Below are 22,530 nucleotides of genomic sequence, written 5' to 3'. Positions count from 1 at the left end.
TGGACGGCCAGGGAATTCCCAGCACATTTCTAAATAGTAGTAACATTCTTCGTCCCTTGGGTGGTTTTATGTACTAATAAACCAATGTATCTGGGTAAAAACCCCTTGCAAATCTACTTTTTAAAAAAAATGTATTTATTTTTGTTTATGATTTTTGGCTGTGTTGGGTCTTCGTTGCTGCACGCGGGCTTTCTCTAGTTGTGGCGAGCGGGCGCTACTCTTTGTTGCGGTGTGCGGGTTTCTCATTGCGGTGGCTTCTCTTGTTGTGGAGCACGGGCTCTAGGTGCACATGGGCTTCAGGAGATGCGGAGTGTGGGCTCAGTAGTTGTGGCTCGCAGGCTCTAGAGCGCAGGCTTCAGTGGTTGTGGCGCATGGGCTTAGTTGCTCCACGGCATGTGGGATCTTCCCGGACCAGGGCTCGAACCCGTGTCCACTATTGGCAGGCGGGTTCTTAACCATTGCGCCACCGGAAGCCTGCAAATCTATTTCTGATAGTCAAAGGATGAAACAGTTGAGATGTGATTTCAGAATGTCTACCACCACAAAACTGTACAGCCCTGTTATTTTGATAATCAGGTATTTCTCGCCTGACTTGTCTTTCTGGGAATTTTCAAAGATCTACAGTGACTGGGTTTAAGTGCACATTCTTCCCATTGCCAGCTTCTGAACTGGAAGTCAACCAATCAATTTCCAACAGCTTTTTCAAGGATATTTATGGATTATCAAAGTGTCAAGAAATCTCAAGGATAAATAATTTGGAGCATAAATACAGATATTTAGAATGCAATGTTAGACAATATGATTAAGAGTACAAGTTGGTTTTTCTTTGAACTGAAGAAGTTTATTGGTAACCTGGAAATGCATACAAGTTAAAACATGAATACCTCATATGGTTAATTTATAGCAGTTTTATGAAAACAAGAAAAAGAAAAAAAAACCACAAGTACTTCTAGGTCTGGACTGGGCTTATATTTCCAATTCTTTAAACTTCCAAAGGCCATTACAGTATGTGAAATAACTCTCAATTCTTTTTTTAATTGCCATAAGTAGAGGTTAAGAAGGCTAAAGCGAAAATGTTAAGTCTGAATTATAATGAGAACAAATACGTATTTGGAAACAAGGTCACATAAGCCTAGCTGGTGCTTTAGCCATTTCATGGGCTGGCCTTCAAAATTAAAGGTTTGTAAATAATTTTCACCGCGCTTTCATCTACACGCATCTTCTATGTTCTTGTATAAAACTGATGCCCACAGTTTTGGTATTTGGAAATGCACTGAAATGGATTCTGGAGTAAGGAAAGCATTTCATGGGAGGAATGAACCAGGTCAAATTAATGAAAAAGCTAAAAGTTTGCCTTTTAAAACTCAGCACACATTTCCGGATAAAACTGACTTAAACCCTTGTCCAGAGATTTTTCATGGATATTTTCATTGTTGCCACATGATTCAAAATGTCTGTAAGAACTGAGGCCCCTCAATCTAGCCAACATATTCAGACGTTTTGCTTATCACGGGCTATTCTGACACTCTTTAAAAAAGAAACAAGCTTTCTCTAGAAAGTACTTTTAGCATAATGAATATGTATATTTTCTCAAAGCGCATGCAGCCCACTCTTGTCTTGATAATCTTCATAGAAACGTCTCAATGATTCAGGAAGTCTGGGTGTCACGGTGCTCAAGGCTTGAGTAAAGTGTTTTTTCATAATGCAGTTGGCTTGAATGTCTTCTTCCAGAGCCAGAAGGGCTGCCTCTCTACATACGGCTATAATCTGAAACAATACAAACAAACAAAACCAAAAACAACAACAAAAAAAGGAGAGAGAAAACAATCAATACTGTTTTTTAGAAATGTTAACATTTCAAATATTCATCCGTGGTAACTTCTACAACTAAAAGCCTATCCCTAAAATTTACCTTTGGGAGTCATTCCACTTAAGTTTTCAAAAGGATAAAAAGTAATCACCTTCATTTCAAAACAACATATTAAGTACCGAGATCCAGGAGCGGCAAAAAGATATATGTTATGGCCTTTGCTCTTAAGGAGCTTACAATTGTAAAGGTGGAGCAGACGTGCAGGCACAGACCTCTAACACGGGGTGACAAAGGATGAGTGTGTCTGTGGTGGTGGGGTGGACGGGGGAGAAGCCCGGTGATGAGGGGAGGGCCGGGGAAGGAGGCACTGATGTAGAGTGAGGACCTGCACATCAGCACACCTTGTCACAGCACAGAATTTCCACATTCCTTTCAACCTTTGATCTATTACCAACATGTAAAAGCATTTCTTTATGTGCATCTCCTTAATGAGTTCTTAAATCTTAGGAATATCAGATAGAGTTGTCTCCATTTACTTTGGAGAGCTGCATTAGAACAGAGAATTGAATTCTGTTTACTCAGCGAGGAAAGCTGGGAGAATTGAAAAGAAGCTGGGGAGGGGGTGGAGTGGATGCTAGAGGGAGGGAGGAGAGAGTGCGCGGTAGGAAAACGGAAGGGAGGAAGGTTCAAGTCTTGAATCCTGAAATGTGTTTTAAGCTCTCTGGACTTCAGACAGCGGAAGCGGGCTGATGCCAGTGTCATTCTAAAGACACATTACTGTGGTGAAAAGAGCCTGTGGGATGAAAAGAGATATTGTGATTTTCAGGGCAACAGGGAAAACAGTGATTGATATTGACTGCACCCTTATATCGGTAAATGAAAGGGCCAGCTGAAACACATTTGTCCGGCCATTCAGCATATTTTCTCTGTTTGTTCACTTACTGAAAAGAGTTCCTCTGCTTATGCTGGGCTAATGGCTGCCAAAGCAGTTTAGTAGCTCTTTAGGGGATTTAGCAGCATGTTTAGGGAGCTTTCAAAAAAACATGCATAGATTTAGATGGCTTTGTCAAATTACGACAATGTAACCGTTAGTTCTGGGCTTCGTTAATGGGCACTGAAGTCGACTATGGTGGTTATGCATGTTAATGCTTTTCCAAAAAGAATGGCTACCAACTTGTTGAAGGAAAAAACAAAACTTCTAAGGATTAGCGAAACAACTTCATCACATATTCTGGTGCAAAAAGGGCTATTTGAAAATCAGATGTGATATTTAATAAGCACAGTAAAAGCACATAAAACGCCCCCATGGCAAACTGGTTCTATTCTGTTCCAAAGGAACCATAGGGACCTCCAGAAGGAGGTGAAGGGACCAAGTACGGAGAGCTCCAGCCCCTCCTCCCCTCCATCTGAGCAGCACTTCTTTCATCTGTGCAAGAATCTGAAGCGATGGTTGCAAGGCTGAAAAGTAGGAAGAAGAATCACTGGAAGAGCCAAAGAGGACTGAATTTCCTGCTTGCTGGTGCAGTTCTAGCTGCTTCTCTGAGACAGTACAGGAAAGGTTTCCACTGTGTGGCTCCCCGCTCAGGCTAAGTCGAGTAGAGAGGTTGCCACCACTGGGCCAATGCCATGTCTTGCACACTTCATACCTGACACTTCCCTCAGAGAATACTGGACCCAGCACATAACGGCTACAAACATTCACTGAACACCTACCATGTGTGCTAGACAATTACTAATGACTTCACTAATTAACTGCTGTGGGACTTGTGCCCCCAGGTTTTGTACACGCAGTGACCCCCTCGTAGAGGTGTGTGTGGAGCCTGATGGAAGCATGGCAAATAGGGTGGTGGTGAGTGGCGGGGGAGGGAGGTTGGGTTGGGCTGAGGAAGGAAGGGGAGGCGCAAGGCTGCCTGGAACCCCTCAAAACTCCTGGAATTTGGTTCATGTGGCCGGGTGGCTAATATTGCTGGCGCATTTGAGAAAGTGAACCAACAGTCTAGTAAGGCTTCCTCTCTCAATACACAGTAGTCAAACTGGGAGAAGAAGAAACGATTATACTCCTCTAATAACTGGAATCTCAAGTAGCCTAACATGGCAAGGTAGGGGAATGTAGGTAGTGGGAAGAGAGGTCATTGAGGCCTCGAAGGCCGCCCTTGGGGTCGGCTCCCCTGAGCAGTTCCTCTTTGCAGATCAACCTTCCTTCCTTCATATCTGCATCTATAGATTCTCCTCTAAGCTGTAAACTGCTCTTTGCCCTTAGCTTCTACGGCAGTGGCAGGGGGGGCACTGGTGGTGGTCAGAGCAGTAACTGCCATTTGAAAGCTGGATGTTGGTAACTTGGGGCCTTCGGTATATGTTAACATTTCACAGTAATTTGCCAACTATATTGAATACTGGCCTGACCCTTAATTAACAATTTCTACAGAATTGTGAGGTATAGAAAACTTGGACAGAGTTTTGACTAAAGCGCTAAGAAATGTTTGGATTAGACAGAGATGACCTTTAGAATCTCTGGGAGACAATGACAAGGGAAACAGAGCAGCTGAATACTGGTACTCAAGCACCTCATATGAAGCTGTCTTCCGTTGTGTAGAAGGAGCCCAGCTGTTTGCAGTTCTAGCGTGGCTGAGGGCTGCCTGAATTCAACACTTGCTTCAATAAACCTTATCCTGTTTCTTTTTACTTACAAGGGATGCCCTGAAGAACCAGTCAATTAGGCAATCCTTTCTGCCACTTTTATTTTCCTATCATATTTGCTTAGCAATATACAACAAGTAATTGAGAGGAAATAGAACTCTACTCATAATTAACCCGTCACTCATCAATCAACGTCCACTGAATGGCTGGTTACTCTGTGCAACAACTAGGTGAGGCCAGCCGGAGGGTCCAGAGATGTCCAAGACATAGCATTAAGAGGTACCACTAGCAAGGCAAAAGGAAAGTGCTTTGGTATGGAAAGAAGGAAGAAATTATTGGTTCATAAACTGGAGTGGGAAGGACAGAATTTAGATATGCACACAGGAAAGGAAGGGCATTCTGAGCAGAAGAAATAAAGTGAGCAAGGTGGGGAGAAAGAAACCGGGAATTACAAGGATCTAGCCTCAGTATCCCAAATGGAGGGGGTAAAAAAAAAAAAAGAGTAATTCTATCATGAAAATGTCACTAAAAATAACAATGATAGTTTTCAGAAGTCACGTGGGCCATAATGACAGTAAAGGCTAGTCGATGACAGTCATCTCTAATGCTCTAAACCCAACTCACAAGCAGATGACGCACTAGCAGCTGACAGAGCATAACTCCTAAAAGATCCTTTGTTCTTATTTTTTTCCCCATAAAAGGGCTTTTTAGTAGAAATTCCAAAAGGAAAAACATTAATCAGATTATTGGTTCTTCTCTCCTAACTTCGATAAGAAGACAGGCCCGGAAATGCAAGTATTCTTAGGAGATCCATTTCATGATGGCTGGTTTCTATTTGCCCTGGGTCATTTATTTTGGCGTGAGTTCCAAGATACCATGCTTCCCAAGAAAAGTGCAGCTTTCCTGCTTGTTTTCATGGCCCATGCCAGCATTCCCCTTGACATATCAGTGTCTTTTCAGAGGAAGAAGTATTTCATGATCAAATAGGTTTTAGGTAACACTGTATATACTCTGTCTCCCACAAAGCACAGCAGAATGCTAAAGGTTTCTGTGAGGCCTAGCAGTGATGACCTGCTTAATTCTTTTAAGCTGATGTTTCCCACAGAACTTTCCACCTGTCCTCTGTTTTTGGCAGAACACCTACAAATGGTTACCTTTAGGGCTACTGCTGACCTTCAGCACGCACTCTGGGAGGTGCTCACCCATACCAAGCAGCTCAATCTTGCCTAGCTTATATCCTTTTTTCTTTTGCTCTCGCCTATTCCAGCATAGAGAGAAAAGGGAAAGGGCTGAGCAAGAGAGACTGGAGGAGGACCAGTCTGTTTAACGGAGTCAAAAGGCAGCAGCCACAGCACACACTTGTGCCCTGGACCTGCACGTAGTCCACGCGCATTTGTTGAATTGAATTGAACAGTTCCTTAACTATCCACAGATTTTCCAAAAATGCATGTTATATACATATTTCTAACATTTGGCCAATATCTTGTAATATTTTTACTTAAGTTCCATATGACCTAGACTTTGTCAGTTACATTTAAGTTTTTGGAATGATAAACTCAGTAAGGAAAATTATTTAACACTGTGATGTATGTTCATTTTAAGCAAACGTTTCGGTCTGGGGCCCTACTTTGAATCTAGTTCTTTCCTTAGAAGTAACAGAAATTTTAGCAAGAATACAAGTATGCCTGTTAGTTTGAGGGGTGCTTCCTTAGGTATCAAAATTCGTTATACAGGGACAGGAAATTTCTTCCCGTGTTGTCATGGGGGAGAAAACCGCACTTTAACTGAGAAAGATTCCCCCAAATTTACCCACAATGCAGTAATATATATTGGTTTACAGAACCAAAGTGGAAGATTTGTTTAAAAAATTGTGCAAATGGTTATCTATTGTCTCACTTGATGAAAGTAATCTGGCATCAGTTAATTACTGAAGACTTTTCTGTATTAAGCTTGGAAAGGTGAGTTCTTTTCAGATAAATTTGCTAATACACCTCTCTATTTGGGAATGAATACTATGGAAGCTGAGAAGAAGGACCTTCAGTTGAAACTAGGACCCTTCTCATTACTCTCTCTAAAGTTTGTAAGAAAATTGAATGAGTGTATGTATATGTATATATACATCTACAGTATATACAGGGACCACACAGCTCATCCTTCTGCTGGCATCACTTTTGAAAGCACATGGAGTCTGGGACTGTTTCAGTGATGGGGGAATTCAGATGAATTTTCCCCATGAGGCCCCAGAAGAACCTCACTGAGGGGTGTAGACAAACATGCAAATTTGAGTCACAGACTGTCTGGAATGTTTAACCCATTTAGAAAGAAAACTCTTGGCACTTAGGTGCCTTAACATCTTTGGCAAAAAGGATTTTGGAAGCTTTCCCCTAATCCCTTCACCATCTTGTCTGTCCTCTTCCCCCAAAGGCTGCAGACTAGATCATTTAAATGAATTTTTAGCCAATTACCAGTCAGGTTGTTTTTGCCATTAGGCTGTGAAAGCAAAATGTTTTGGCTGGCTCTGTAAAGCCAGCGTGTATTTACAGAATACACAGAGCGTGTATTCTGTGTTGTTTTAAAGAATAGATACGGGGCTTCCCTGGTGGCGCAGTGGTTGAGAGTCCGCCTGCCGATGCTGCCGATGCAGGGGACGTGGGTTCGTGCCCCGGTCCGGGAGGATCCCACATGCCGCGGAGCGGCTGCGCCCGTGGGCCGTGGCCGCTGAGCCTGCGCATCCGGAGCCTGTGCTCCGCAACGGGAGGGGCCACGGCAGTGAGAGGCCCGCGTACCACAAAAAAAAAAAAAAAAAAAAAAGAATAGATACGTGCTTTGCTGAAAGGTGAAAATGTTATCTGTTTGGGGAAATGAGTAAACAAGACAAAAGACTAGCAGAGTGGGCCTAAGGTCTCACTGTCAGAGCGACTAAGACAGGCTGTGTTTCAGTGGCCGTGACACCCAGTTTTTGGTGCCAACGTCACAAATCCTCTTTCCATTCGTTCAGCAGTAATAATAGATCTATCAGATATCTGAAAAATAACAAAATAAGCAAGAAATCTCTATATGAAAGATTTAGGCATATTTGAGATGAGCTCCTAAAAGGTAAGAAAGGAAAAGACTTTTATGAAAATGTTTAGAAATCCTCAAAACAAAGTCACTGAGGAAAACAGTAATTGTTTTCAATTGCTGGAAAAAACGTAACTCGTCAATATAAGCAACGGGACATATGAGTATGAATTTTCATGCTATGCTTGTCCTCTGAAAAAGCAGTGCCTTTAGAACAACAATACAGCAATAACTGGATTACGTGAGACAACTCCCCTTGTGAGGGGTGTGGAGAGGCAACTTCCCAGGGTGAGAAGGCTCTTGACCATTGAACCTTGGGAAATCTAATTACCTCACTTTTAAATGCAAAAGGGCAAAAGAGGCAATTGTGCAGAATTCTGAATGCCACGAAGAATAAGAACAATGTCTTACTTCACTGTGGAAAAAAAACCCGAAACCTCTTACACACAGCCTACGGTTCTTTGCCTCAATCCATGAAACAAGAAGAGTTTAAACAGGTGGCTCAGCTTTGTGAAACAGAAACAGGCTCATTGCGAAAATTAAAACCAACATGGTTTCTAAACAGGCAGCGGCAATTTTTTAAAACGACGTGATTAAGAATGACAGTCAAGGCAAAAACTGTTTACCAAAAACTAATCAACAGGAAGGAAAACCTGAAAATGTCGGGCACTATTTTGGGTATTCATTCCTCCTGTGCTGTGACCCTTCCCTTGTTCTTTTCAGTTTCACAGCAGCACTACAAGTTCTCCGGGTGCACTGAGATGAGGAACCCAATAAAACTTCAAGCACAGTCATTTCCATTCCAGATGAGGCCTGGGTAGTAACCTGCACTTCTTTTCTATTGACTGTAAACAGATCACGACAGTGACAACAGGAACACCACCCTTGAGGGCATGTAAGCCTGGGAAGAAGCGCTGCTGCCCCAAGTAGGCCTAGGAGCTGCTCGCTTCCAACAGGGATGCTGAGATTCTAACGCAACCGCCACTACTAAGCTCCTAACTACCTCTCAGAGCTTATCTGTACCCTCCAGAAAAACGGAAGGGTAACAAACTTCTGAAGGCGGCTTAAACAACCAACTGAAGTTCTGTTTGGTTCCCATCACCCCATCCTGCAGGCACAGAGTGTACTCAGATCTGTGGAGAAAAAGAAGTCAGTGATTTTAAATATGCCAGAAGAGGAGGCTTATTTATAGGGAGACCTCAGATGATAAAAAAAAGTGGCTCCGGAGAGCTGAGTTCACTTACCTACTTTAATCAGCACATGTCAGCGCTGCTTTTTAAATAGTTCATAGGAAACCTACAACTGCATCCTAGGGACAGGAATTTATGGGTACAAGGATATGAACATGCGTGAGTAGGTGAACTGCACAGTACAGAGTAGGCTACATGGGGAGACGGAGCCGGAGAAGAGAGACGCCCCCAGGCCCCTTCTTGGGCAACTACACGCCGGATCCACAGAGGCAGGGCTCCCCTCTCTCCGCCGCTCCTGATGTTCGGCGCGAAGAAAGCTCGCCTCCCAGTGAGGCCTAAATGTGCTTTTCAGCTTCTTTGTATTTCAAGTGTACTAAACAGCTTTAAAGAATCCACCAAACGGAATGCGCTGCGGTGCTCTAAAAAGTCTTAGGTATTTTCAGGAAAGTGGTTTTGCTAAAAGCATCTTCTGTCTGGAACACCTGTGCCCTGCTGCGCCTAATTGGGCTGCAGCTGGCGCTGACTGTGGCGAGGGGCGGGGGACGTGGTGCGCGCTCAGCCCCCCGCCCCTCGCTTTCCTTTTCACTTTCACAGCCCCGCGACCAACTTCCCCTACGTGTCTGAGGGATTAGGAACCCAGCAGAGAGCGGAGTCCTGCTGTTTGCGAATAGCCTGCACTGGAGGTGCTTCAAGGAGGAGGCTACCTGGGAGATTATGTGCTCACGCGGACGCCGAGGACCCATTCTCCCCGGCCCCATTGAGACGCGGTGAAAGCTGGCTGAGTGGCCGGGCCTGAAAGATGTGACTGAGGGGACCGCAGCAGTTTCCTGGCCATAGAGCAGCAGATGGAGTCAGACTGCCACAGGCGCAAACGCGGCCAGGGGTGCCCCGAACTGCCGAGAACGCAGAGCAGAGCAGAGCACAGCGCCAGCCGGGGAAGTGAACTGGAGGGAAGCAAGCGGCGTTTATTCATAGCTCTTTAAAATACCACCTCAGCGAGCGTGGGAGGCTAGAAGTGAGAATTTTGGAGGGCAAGTTTCAGATTTAAGGAATCACCGAACTACTGCTCTTGGATTGTCTGCAAAATAAGCTTTATGATACGAACCCATCTGGGATTATGTGAAGATCATACAATCTAGAGTGCCATACAGAGTACAGAGTCAAAAGGAAAGAATTTCTAGAAGCCTAGTGATGTTAGAGAAGGGGGAAAAACCCCTGGGTTGCTTAATTCTGCTGATGTAAGTTATTATGAGGTCTCTAAAATATATAGCTGAAGTATATGTACATCCAGTCATTATTACTTGCATGGAGAAACCCATAACAGTTTTTGTTTTTTTAAAATTTACAAAAGAATTGATCACCCCACAGAGGGAAAGAGCTGGGGTTTTTATTCTTATTGTTTCTACAACCAACTGCAGCTGTGGGAACTTTAAAAGTTTCTAACATTAATTGAACCCATAACAAGATAAAAAGGAGTATTTTTAGTTTTGAAGAACACGCCAACTGGTACGGGTATAGAGAGAACAAGAACCTCGTGGTAGGGAAGGAGAGGGGTGAGAAAGGCAAACAGATGTTGGGAGGCCTCCATTCATTCATTTACTCACCAAATCTTTACTGACCACCTACAAGGCTCCAGGCCCTGGGGAACAGAGCAGTGAAGAAAACAAAGTCCCACCTTCACGCGACAAGATTGTGCAAAGTACTGGTTTAACGTACTTGCCCTTCAAGGTTCAGTGTGACTGTTTCCACTGAGAGGCGCTCCCAGCGGCGACTTCACTACCTCCCCACGCCTGGATGCTTTAGGATCCCTTGCCTTATGGTCTGGTGGCAGCCTGTACTACTGTTCTGTCATATCACAATTGTCAGGTAGAGAGTTATTAGTGGTAAATGTCTGCCTCCTCACTAGATTACAAGTTCCATGTAGGCTCGCCAGCCTTGGCCCTGCTGTACTCCCCAAACGTACCAAGCCCCTTGACCTTCGGGAGTCTACAAAAAGGTCTACTGCTGAGCTCATCTCTGAACAGAGATATAGTTTTTACATTTTTTTGTTTTAAATACACACAAACACACATACACATGCAGCTCTTGCTGTGACAACTGCAGCCAAGATAACTGCCTACTGTAGACCAAAAAAGCAATAATGTCTGGGGCACAATGGGCCATCTAGGTGTGTATTTGTGAGCCCTTGGGGGGCGTGCTGATGACCAAGTTATGCCCAGAAGGCTACTGAAGCTCTTGCAAGAGGCACCAAACTTTGGGTAAAAAGCACTTAGGAATGGGAGAGCTAGGCCCCCCGCAAAGAGGAGAGAAGGGCACAACAGGGGATATTCTAGGGAGAGGGGACCAAGCAAAGTTCAGCTAGCTCTAGGACTCCTCTCGAAGTCTGGAGGGTTGGATCCTCCCTGCCAGTGTTGTGGGAGCTTGGGAAGCAGTGGCTGGGGGAAGGTGTAAGCAGGGGTGTTAAGCCAGTTTTAATATACCCCGTGTTTCATCACCTGCCAACCGTCTTCACTGCAAACTCCCACATCATGCCCCACCAACACACACAGAAAAATGCCTCCTTTGAAACTCCAGAGCTTCGGGGATGCTCTGGGTAGCCTTCCCTGGATCTTGTCTAGCTTGGGATTCTGGACTCTGACCACAGAATGGAGTATTTGGGAGTTAGTACCTTTTACGCCTTTTTTTTCCGAGATATAATTGACATAGAACATTACATTAGTTTCAGGAGTACAACATAATGGTTCACTATATGTATACGATGTGAAATGATCACCACAATCAGTTGTTTCTTTTTCTTGTGATAAGAACTTTTAAGATCTACTCTCTCTGCAACTTTCAAATTCACAACACAGTGTTATTAACTATAGTCACCATGCTGTGCGCTACGCATCCCCAGGACTCACTCATTTTATAAGTGGAAGTTTCACCTTTTGATCGCCTTCACCTCCCACACGCATATAATATATATAATGAACTCGTTTCTCCTTTCCCATTCTCCGAGCAGCTGTAGGCTGGTCCTGCTTAATCAGCAGCCTTGCCTGCCATCCTTAAAGTCATTTTGAAGAGTATGGTATGGTGTTAATGGTTATCTGTGTTAAATAGAAAAAAATGACTTGACAATACTTAGCTAGCTAAGGGGCATCTGAAGACAGGTCCCAGTGAGCAAACGCTAAGTATACCATTAGCTCATGACAGGGAGTGAGAAGACAACATGATTATTTATCTTACACTTACTTTACAGATGTCATTCTCATTGACAGTAGTATTGTCCCGAAAGAAAGGAAAGCTCTTCTTTCTCAATAGCATATAAATAAAAAAAAATGGATTTATATTAAGTGATATCACCATCAAATAAGATACTCTAAAATACCTAAGAGTATATATTCACGTATCTTCTCTTTTACTTTTTTAAGGTGGTCTCTGTTACCTCTGACAGATAATCCTTATGTTGCTTATTAGCCATTTGTTTAGAAGCTCACATTATATTATTTTGTTTTAAACTCAAATAATAATAAAGCAACACTGTCTTATTTGTTACATGAACTGAATGCTATTTCAAGTATTACTTCACCAGTTTTGTGCGTTTATTGGCTATATAAGAAAGATTTTTAACCTAGGGTCCCTGGACTGCTAGATGGGTCTAAGAATATTCTGAAACCTATGAAAACTCTTATATGTAGAGAGACGGTTCAAAGCTTTCATCATATTCTAAGAAAGAACCATAACCCCAAAAGGGTTAAGAACTACTGCTCTATAGTAACTACACTTCAAATCCTCTTAACTCCTATGACTCCTTCATTGTAATATCTATCTTCCCCTTTCCAGATGACTTAGGCCAGAATGCAACTGGGCTAGAACTACTACAGCTGGGGAGTACACAAGTTACGAAGTAGAGCTGATCATAGTAAAGACAAGTAGTTTTTACTTTCTTAGACCTTCCTCTTGTACCCTAGAACAATTCAACAACTGCCTCTAGGTATAACTAAGTGCTTATTTAGGTCTTTATTGACATGAAGAGGAACTAAAGATCTATATCCTATTTCATTTATTGAAAAAAAAAAAAGGTAGGATAATAAGACACTAAGACTGCAAATTTAAGCATATTAGTTAAGGAATACAAAACCCAAGTTCCCAAGTTAAGATTAGCATTTACAAGTGGCACGTATTAACTACGTGTAATTTTAGATTACCCATTAAGTGAATTTTAAAATTTAAATATATGTAGGTTTTGATATTTGGTAATAACATTACACACTAGGGTATTTAGAAACTGAGGAAGTTGTTTTCTTATCTGAAAAACTATCTGGCCTGTTGTCTTATAAGGAATGAGATGCACTTTGAACTATTTCTTGAATGTCCATTAAAAAGGAAAAAAAAAAAGAGCTCTGATTTTACTGATTTAAAAGCCAGTAGTAAGATACAGTGCTTGCCTTTTAACAATTAAAAAATTATATATGTAATATAACTTAAAAAGAAATTACAAATACTTGTAAAAGCCACACTGGCTAATCATTTTTTCATTACTGTTACTCTTAATCCAGATGCAGATGAAGAATAAAGATGATTCAGTTTATGAAGGCTTTAACCAAAACATTCACGTTTTTTTCTTCTGATCATTAAGTCCATTACTTAATGGCCTATGAAACGTAAACATTCTTTCTCAACTACTGTTACCTAAACTCCTTTACAAGAATTCTAATGAGAGAACAAGGTTTGTGACAAGTTCAGCAATGAAAAGAGCCAGAAAGTCTCCATTTGTAAAGAATAAACTAAAAACTGTGAGAAAGGCCATAAAAGCAATCCACAGATATGGAAAGGGTTGTGGAAAAAGGAGAACAGATGACACTACTTGTTGATAATGAAGAAATCACATTCAATATTTTTTTAATTTAAAAGATGTATTAGATTGTCACTTGGTGGGACTGGTTTGTTATGAGAAATGCAACAGTTGGTATATTTAAGGAGCTAATGGTGAATTTTTAAAGCACAGATTATTCATCTATAGTTTTTAAAATCTAAAGATGTAACATTTAGTAAATTTGAGTAGGTCTATTTAGTAAATCTCATGACTGTACCCATACATTTCACCTCATCATTTTAAACTAACCATCAAATTTCTAACCATCAAAAAACTTATCATTGGAAAGAGACCAGTAGATATTTCTAACTGAACAGAATTTTTTTTCATGGAGGTGAGTCAACTGGACACAAGGGGATTACGATACAATGGAAACTATTTTGCAATCTTAGTCAATGTATCCTCTATTATGAATGATAAAATATACACATAAAAGCACCCTATAATGTTGTAAAGAGGAGCAAGTGCCAAGAATTTCCTCTTAAGGGCTGTACTTTTTCATTTGGAGATCTAATCACGAAACTTAAGATAGGCTACACCTTGGTAACAAGCACCTCCGTTTTATTGTGCTGGCATCTAACTGGAAATAAACCCATACCATCTTTGATACAGTGTGTTCAAATATCTTCTGTACATATTTTATAATTACAGTGAAGAATGTGAGAGTCAGGAGAAATTCTGAGTTATTTTACAGGTCTGTCCTGCTCTCCCCCACCAACTCTGTTCTCTTTGAAATAAAATATCTACATTCACACACCCATAACCCCCCTCATCTGCAGATGCAATATTAAGTTCACAAGATGTAGCATGAGTTTAAGCACTATATTAAAGTGTGAAGTATATTTTACTATCATTAGTTCGAAGCCCAGCATTTGTAAATCTTTTAAAATTAACTAGGCTGTTAAGATCCCATCACTCTGGCAGCAACCCAGCATAGCTGTGCCTTTAACAAAAGAATTCTGTAATAAAACGAGATTTTACATGCTGAAACAAAATATTTTAAACCATCTTTCTGCCAATTGCTCATTTTAGTAATATTTGTGGAATTTAACCCCTCGCCCCACATATACAAATGTTCCCAAGGAAGATTATGCTAAGTTTTGGGTTAACCTCTGAATTACTAACTTTTTATATCAATCTTTTAATAAACACTTTTATTTTCTTTAAGAAGGAACCCAAGTCTTTTTTTTTTTTTTTTTTTTTTGCGGTACGCGGGCCTCTCACTGTTGTGGCCTCTCCCGTTGCGGAGCACAGGCTCCGGACGCGCAGGCTCAGCGGCCATGGCTCACAAGCCCAGCCGCTCCGCAGCATGTGGGATCTTCACGGATCGGGACACGAACCCGCGTCCCCCGCATCGGCAGGCGGACTCCCAACCACTGCGCCACCAGGGAAGGCCGGAACCCAAGTCTTGAAAAGACTTTAAGGCATGTATTCTTTAACTGCCGTAACAAACATGACCAGGCTAACTTCAATCAAAAGGGACTAATGAGTAGTTTTCACACTACATATCTGAACGCCTCTTAGCAAGGTGGATTAAATTCTGCCTCAGCTTCTCTTAATGTCTCCAAATATTTGCAATCATTTGTGACATCTGCTGTGTATTAGTTGACTGCTAGGGACAGAAACTCAATTTGAATCAAAAGGGTAAATTCATTATAAGGATATTATTGGATCTAACAGAACCTGAGGACAGGTTCTGTTAGATCCTGTGTGGCTGGGCCTCAACAGACCACCTGGACTGGTTCTCTGTCCACGATTTTGATCTATGCTTCTCTATGTACTTCGCCTTTATTTCTCTCTCACCACACAGTGGTTTTCTCCACGTGGTAGAAAACACGACAATGCACAGTTTCTGTGTTTTACATCTTACAGCTTTAGCCACCAGACAGTCCTCATATTCTCATCTTAGTAACCAAAACTCCTGTGGCACGTCTCCGAGCGGCTTGGCCCAATCACTGCGGCTGGGGAAAGGGCATTATGATAGAGCCAAATTCAGGTAGGTCATTTCCTCTGCACCATACCAACCATGTGTGTGTTGTCACGTTGTGATGACAACTCTGTAGTTTTCTGGGGGGAGAAGGTGAAGATCCTTGGGACCCTGGAAGTATAGGCAACTGGAGCAGGCCTATGTTGGCTGGTTGAGGAATGAGAGAATGTTAAAAAGTGTCCTCTATTCTTCTCTACGTATATGTAACCTTGCGTTACTTACGCATTGCTTCGAATGCTGTCTTGGCAACACATTATCAAAACGTTCTGCTGAAAAGGTGCCAAATGGACCTCGTGCCCAGCAGTGCCTTGCCAACCATACTTCCAAAACAACAGTGCTCAGCATACCTCAGTGCGGCCAGCTGCTTCTAGCTGCCGTTTTCTTAGATCGTGCTGCTCATTAGGGGGTCCAGATAACATTCTGGGCTGTACAACTGATTTTCGGATCACAGGTTATCATCCAAAATATGATAAAGATGGAGCTCCAGTGGCACCATCGGTTAGCACGCGGTACTTATACAAAATATGATAAAGTTGGAAAACCACAAGGTCCAACTTCTTTGGCAATGATTATGGAATCTACAGGAAAACCTAAAGCTAGTGTTTTTGAATGATGATTCTAACACGGGTCATGGTCAAAGACAGATGTTATCTTTGTGTTAAATCCATTCTCCTTCTTAGCAACTAGAGAAGTCTCAATGAGAATCAGAAAAGCAAACAAAAACTCAACTTCCTTTGTGCGGGGAGGGGTGAGATAGCTAATAGATTACAAAGCTCGAGTCTGGAGCTGTTCAGTTTGGAAGTTAATGGAAATTTTATTTGGAGACTAGTCCCTAAATTCAATTAAAATTGTGCATGTAACTAGAAACACGTGTCGACAAGACTTAAGGAGGGGAAGAATGAAATGGACAGTATTCCAAGTTTGGAAAACTTTGCCTTAATTCTTCCATTCTAAGTGTCTGAAAAATGATTTTAAGTGTCTTTCACACCAGCTCCACCCCACTTTGTAAACCTGACCAACTCTTTCTCTTGAGAATAGAGGTGAAAGGGGAGATAGATGAGATGGAGTCCTTAGTGAATATTTAAGGAGGGAATAATATTATATTTTTTTCCCCTCTCACTTAAACTTTTTTTTTAACTAGGAAAAACTCAAACATATACAATAGTAGAGAAAATAATGTACAGTGAACTCTCATTCGCCTGTTACCTGGATTGCTCTGTCAAGATCATAAACCAATGATAAATACTCGGTTCTCAACTTACTTGATCTATCATCTGATATCAACCACCCCCTCCCACTTTCTTCAACAGGACACTGGAACACCTCACTCCCTTCACTGCAGCTACACTGGCTTCCTGACTATTCGTAAACATGGAAAAAGCTCAGTCTCGCTCAGATCACTTGCTCTTGTTGTTCCCCTTCTGGAATGCTCTTCTCTTGGATAACTAACTGCACAATTCACTTACCTCAGGTCTTTACTCAGTTGTCACCTTTTCCAGTGAGATTCTCCCTGGCCACCTCCTCCCTATAATCCTTTTCTCCTTCCCTGCTTTATCCTGCTCCTCCTCTCTTACTGTCATCTAATATATTACATTTTAACTTATTTTGTTGATGTCTTCTTTCTCCTCACAAAAATGAAGACCACAAATAGTACAGATTTTTGTTTCTTTTGTTTGTGCCTGGAAACTTACTTGGCAAATAGTAGTTGCTCAGTAAATATATATTGAATGAATGAATGAGGACAAGTCTGATATTTGACTTAATGTTAACTAAAGTTAGGACTTTAGTCCTAACAGTTTGGTTTTTTACCAAATGTGGAATTTATGCCTTAGATCAGGTGCTGTATTTATCACTTTACATTGTTTATACTGCTTAGGCAGATTGTTAAGACTTAAAAAAAAAATACAAAACAACTATCCCACAAACTTCAGAAGCAATGGACCTTTATGCTCATGTTCTAATCTAGATTCAGTAGAGCTAGCTTTGACTACTATTGATTTCAAGTGTGCTTTTGGCCAGCCTTCCACAAAATGGGGCTGCACTAAATACCTAGTAACCAAATAAAAACAGTAGAGATGAAGTAGAGATTAGAGCTAAATGGAATGTGAAATAAAGCTCTCAGCTGTGATACTATTTTATATTCCCGAGTGGTTGCAGATAATTCCTGCAAGTATTCGAAGTGTAAATTCAGTCTGTCCATTGGCCACCCCCTTCCTTCCCTGACCCCATCACTACCCTAACCCAGGGTTCGCCGGAGAGGTAGCCTTAACTCAGGTGAAGCACACCTGGTTCAAAGCTCTGAGAACACCACCCAATACTGAACTCTGCAAAACTGCAGCTCCAAAAAGGCTTTCTGACTGATGAATGCCTGATCAGGGGAGATCTTAGTGACTTTCGGTGGCTGGTACTTTTAAAAAGTACTCCACGTGAAGTTATGCTGCTTTCCCAAGGCCTCAATGCCTGCCTGGTCGGTCAGTCAAATCCACTAGCTTCAGACTCCCCTGTTATAGAAGTTCAGATCAGCAACAGTACGACAACTCTTCTTCGACTTTCTCCTTCAAAAATCATCAGCAGAACCTGTTCTACATTCCTGGTCCTCTGAACAACAAAGCAGTTAGAGGTTATTGTAACCAGGATAATGTGTGATCTGTGAAGAAGTGACGCTTCTGAGAAGCAGAAAATCTGCTTTCCAGAAATATGTTTAGAGACAGAAAGTAAGGGTTTTGTAAGGAAAAACATAACGTAAAATAAAAAACTGCTAGTTATATAAGCCAAAAAAACTGTAGTTGGCTTTGATTTTATAAGTCAGAAAGTATAAAAAGACAGAAATATTTTAATGTAAGAAAGTTTAAATATGTATTAATTTACCTTATTTTAAATATTTTACTACTGATAGCATTTATGTATCAAATACAAAGTAGTTTAGTAGTTTTTTTCAAAAATAAGAATTATTTCAGACTAGCTCTAAAAATATAGGTCCTTAAGTCTCTGAGAAATTAAAATGCAATAATTTTAGAGGCTAGTTTCAAGATTCAGTGTGACACAATATAACAACAGGCAGAGACTTTTCAGTATGCTAATATTTGATTGAAATATGAAGATATAGCTACAAACATACCCAGGTCTGAATCCCAAGAACACTGTGAAGCCAGTATTTCTTTAGGGGAGGAGAAGGGCTATTCTATTCAACTCAATTCATTTAGGAAAACCCATGCACAAGTCATTGTTCAACGCTCTTGGGGAGGGAATATAAAGACAAGCTGTAGGAGCCTAGAATTCAGAAGGGGAAATAAGACAATTGTGTAAATGCTTTTCAGAAAGTGAAGTAACTGACATATGAGAAACATAAAATGCTGGCGTGGGAGAATAATACTGATGATGATGATAATAGTTACCGCTGCTACCATCAGCACCACTACCAGTACCACTACTGACTGACTCCCAAATATTCTAGATCTTCACATGTCTAATCCATCCAACAGTCCAGTGAGGTAGGCAGCATTCCCCCTCCCCCACAATTTATAAATGCAGAAACTGACATTTAAAGCATTTAGGTAAATTTGCCCAATATCATACAATCAGGTAAGTGGTGACCCCAGTACCTTTGCTCTAAGTATATCAGGCTGTCCCCCACCGTAGCTTGGATGAGGAAGAGAAAATATCTACCAGGAGCTCACAAACATCAAAGAGATCCCTTAGGGATGAGCTTTAAAGGAATGTGAGAACGCGAAAATGCTGGTGTTGGCAGCAAGGCACTCCACGTGAAGGAACACTCCTGGGCAAGGCACAGAGGTGGCACAGGGTGGGCTGTATTCTGTGAAAACTACTCGAAGTAGTTTCACAGGACTGCGGTGGTTTTCAAAGTACGCCCCTTGCAGCCTCCAGCTTCTCCTCAAATGTCTGAGGAACCGAGGAAGGATGAGAAGGAAAAGGCTAAGAGTGTAGGGGAAGAAGTGATCCACGGAACAGAACCTGGAGAACACTTCAGCTTAGTGTGATACAAGGAGAGAGTCTGTAAAGGACAGGAAGAACTAGAGGAATCTAAGAGAGTTCACATGGAAACCAGAAGAGAGTTTCGGGAACGGGGTGTGAATTCTGGCAGATGGAGCAGAAAGGCCAGGCAAGCCGAGGACTCCAAGCTGGTTCTGGGTTGGAGATGAGGAAACAGTGGGTGAGATCAGCTCAGCGGTGTGGAGGGAGGGAGGGGCCAGGCTGCCAGGGTTTGAAGAGTGAGTTAGGAGTGAGGAAGTGGAGGGAGTAGGTGTGCCAGACTTTTAAGGACTTTGGTGCAAAAAGGAGACAGGCTGTAACCTAGGAGTAACGATGATCTAAGGAAGGTTTAAAAAGGAATACACTATCCAAAAGTGGATGTAAAACAAGAAATGGTATTTCCAGAGTTAATTTTTAATTTCCTGAGTCCACTGCTGTAAGAATTTCAAAGCATTTTGGCATTCATATCTTGGCATGCGTATGAACTTAATTGTGGAGATAAACGCAGTAGCAGCTCAGACAGAAACCAAAAATCCTCTGCAAAATTACTGCAGTGGTTACATTAACTTCTCCTCAAACTTCTAATCCCCCAATCTCAACTACAACATAATGGCTAGAGGTCTTTCCACCAGTGGGTAAAGACAGGTGCCCCAAAATGTAGCACAGAAAAGTTTGTTAAATGAACACTAACACACAAAAAACCTACTAACACATACAATGTGGTTATTCAAAAACTTCAGATCTTTTCCACTGTCAAGTAATTTTCCTTTGTATTCATGTTTTATTTGCTTTACCTTAAGTCACCCCCTAATCACGCTGACATCTACTACTGATGATTATATTAGACCTAAAAGTGTTCTTAAACAAATGAAAAATACTGACTTCCATTCCTGAAAGTCCTGCTTCCAATTTTCAGGAGGAAATTAAATAATGTATAAATCAAATACTGGGCCTAAGCCCAGACAGCTGAACATCGTTTTGTCCTTTCAAGGCAAAGAGGAAGTGTCTGCTGTGGCAGGGACATGCCAAGAGAAATAAAGCTTAACCTCAGCCCCATGTGAAAGTGATTTTAGATAATCGGGGGTGTCTACAAATAGGTTAAAAATGGGACCACATACTAACAGGGAACTTTCCATGGAAGTTAAAAAATGTATCAAGCTCCAACCCCCACCTTAAAAACAAACTATGTTTGGGAAATGGCATGGCCTTAGAAATTCTATATAAAGGCAGTAGAGGAAAGGGAAAGTACGCAGGGAGGAGAGAGTTGACAAGTCAAAGGGAAATTAAAACTTGTTTCCGCTTAGCATTTGCTGTAGGCTCACAATTTGATTTCTTTGTAACTGCAATTGCCAGATTCAAAATGATATATGCACGTGAAGAGGAAGGAAAAGAGGGGGAGGAAGGCAGGAAAGGAGGGAGGGAGAGGGAGGGATGACTATGAATATGAGTGTGTGGGTAGAGTGGCAGATGATGAAAAATTCTTTAGCTCAGGGACCACCAAATTTATTCTGCAAAGGGCCAGAGAGCAAATATTTTAGGCGTTGTGGAGAACACGGGCCCTCCTGTAACTACTCAAATCGCTCTTGTCGTGTGCAAGCAACCATAGGCAGTATGTAAATGAATGAGTTGTGGCTGTGTGCCAATACAGCTTTATGGACATTGAAATTAGAACTTCATGTTTTTACCTCTGCTTTTGATTTTTCTTCAATCACTTAAAAACGTAAAACTATTCTTAGCTTATGGGCCTTACAAAAACAGATTGTGGGACATATCTGACCTGCAGACTGTAGTTTGCTGACCCCCCTGATTTAGATAGAACATTCCTATGAAACTGGGCTTGACTCAAATTTGGGATTCTGGGTAATAAAAACTGCTGGTTTTTTTTTTTTTTTTTGTCAGTAGCTGAACAAAAAAATGGTAGTAATGGTCAAAAGCATTTATTTGGAAGATAAAGCAGACTCTCTCTAACCCTGTGAAAAAGACAAGCATCTCTATTTGTTTCTAGCAGGATCCTTATACAAGTATGAAATCAAAGTTTATGAAATTTTGAAGCCAAATGCTATATAACCATTAATATGCAACATTAGTTGGGGATCAATAATGTTTTAAAATATTATCCCCTTTATCAGAAGTTAATATTTTATAAACATCCTTTGCAGCATAAGGCTAGTCTGGAATTACACATAAATTTCCATCATCACCTCTATGGAAACCAGAGAGCTGGTGACTAGAAGCGTTTTCTGGTGGAACATATGCTTTACAGATCACATGGTGATAAAAACTTTATGAAGCATCTGACCTAGACTTCCAGAAACAAAGGAAATATAAAAGTGCAAGGCATCTACATTCAAAGTTTTTGTGAAGCAAAATAATTTTTATACATTAAATATTCTGTTATAGAATAAACACTGACTTTCTCTTTCTGCATTAAAAGGGAAAATCTTATAAAACATCGTGGTAGGTGTCTCACTACCTTGATATAGAAAACAGCATTCTTCTTCCTCTCCTTCCTCCTTTGTGCGTGTGTGTGTGTGTGTGTGTGTGTGTTTATTTCCGGTACGTCTTCTTAGTAATGGGAACAAATGAGGACTTCTTTTTTAGGGAACTGCTCCTCAGCCACGCCAACCCTTTATAAGCTGGTCACAGTGCCCTGTACCTCGGGCCACAGGGGTAGCTGCATGACCCAGCTGGTTGAGACAGGTTGTATCCTAAGGGTAACAGTGATCCAAGGAAGGTTTAAAAAGGAATATACTACCCCAAAATGGTTGTAAAACATGATTATTTCCAGAGTTGTATTTTTATCAACCAATCACTCATGGGACACAGGATCCCGATCGATGTGTAGTGTATACTCACGCTCGTTTTAGAGAATTTGGAACATACTTTTTTATTTGATGGCAAGTTCTGCACAGGATAGCAATCCTCTATCATATTATTGTTTGTATAAGGAAATATAATTCTTCCAACAACGATCTGTTTTGCGGTGGTCTGCTTTATG

At 41.4% G+C, this 22,530-nt stretch overlaps 1 protein-coding gene across 2 annotated transcripts in view; it reads right to left on the bottom strand.

The window, feature by feature from the left end:
• Positions 1 to 819: 819 nt before the first annotated feature.
• SPATA5 (spermatogenesis associated 5) overlaps positions 820 to 22,530 on the bottom strand; it is a 351,881-nt gene continuing 330,170 nt past the window's right edge. For both annotated transcript variants that reach the window (XM_033419372.2, XM_004265109.4), the window contains one exon: positions 820 to 1,767. In XM_033419372.2, the coding sequence (XP_033275263.1) occupies positions 1,591 to 1,767 (177 nt within the window). In that variant the 3' untranslated portion in view covers positions 820 to 1,590. The remainder of the gene's footprint in view (positions 1,768 to 22,530) is intronic.

The sequence above is a fragment of the Orcinus orca genome, chromosome 4, assembly GCF_937001465.1.
Source record: "Orcinus orca chromosome 4, mOrcOrc1.1, whole genome shotgun sequence".
NCBI classification, from domain to species: domain Eukaryota; kingdom Metazoa; phylum Chordata; class Mammalia; order Artiodactyla; family Delphinidae; genus Orcinus; species Orcinus orca.
Note: the sequence above shows the minus strand (reverse complement) of the source record. Positions and strands in the feature narration are given on the sequence as shown.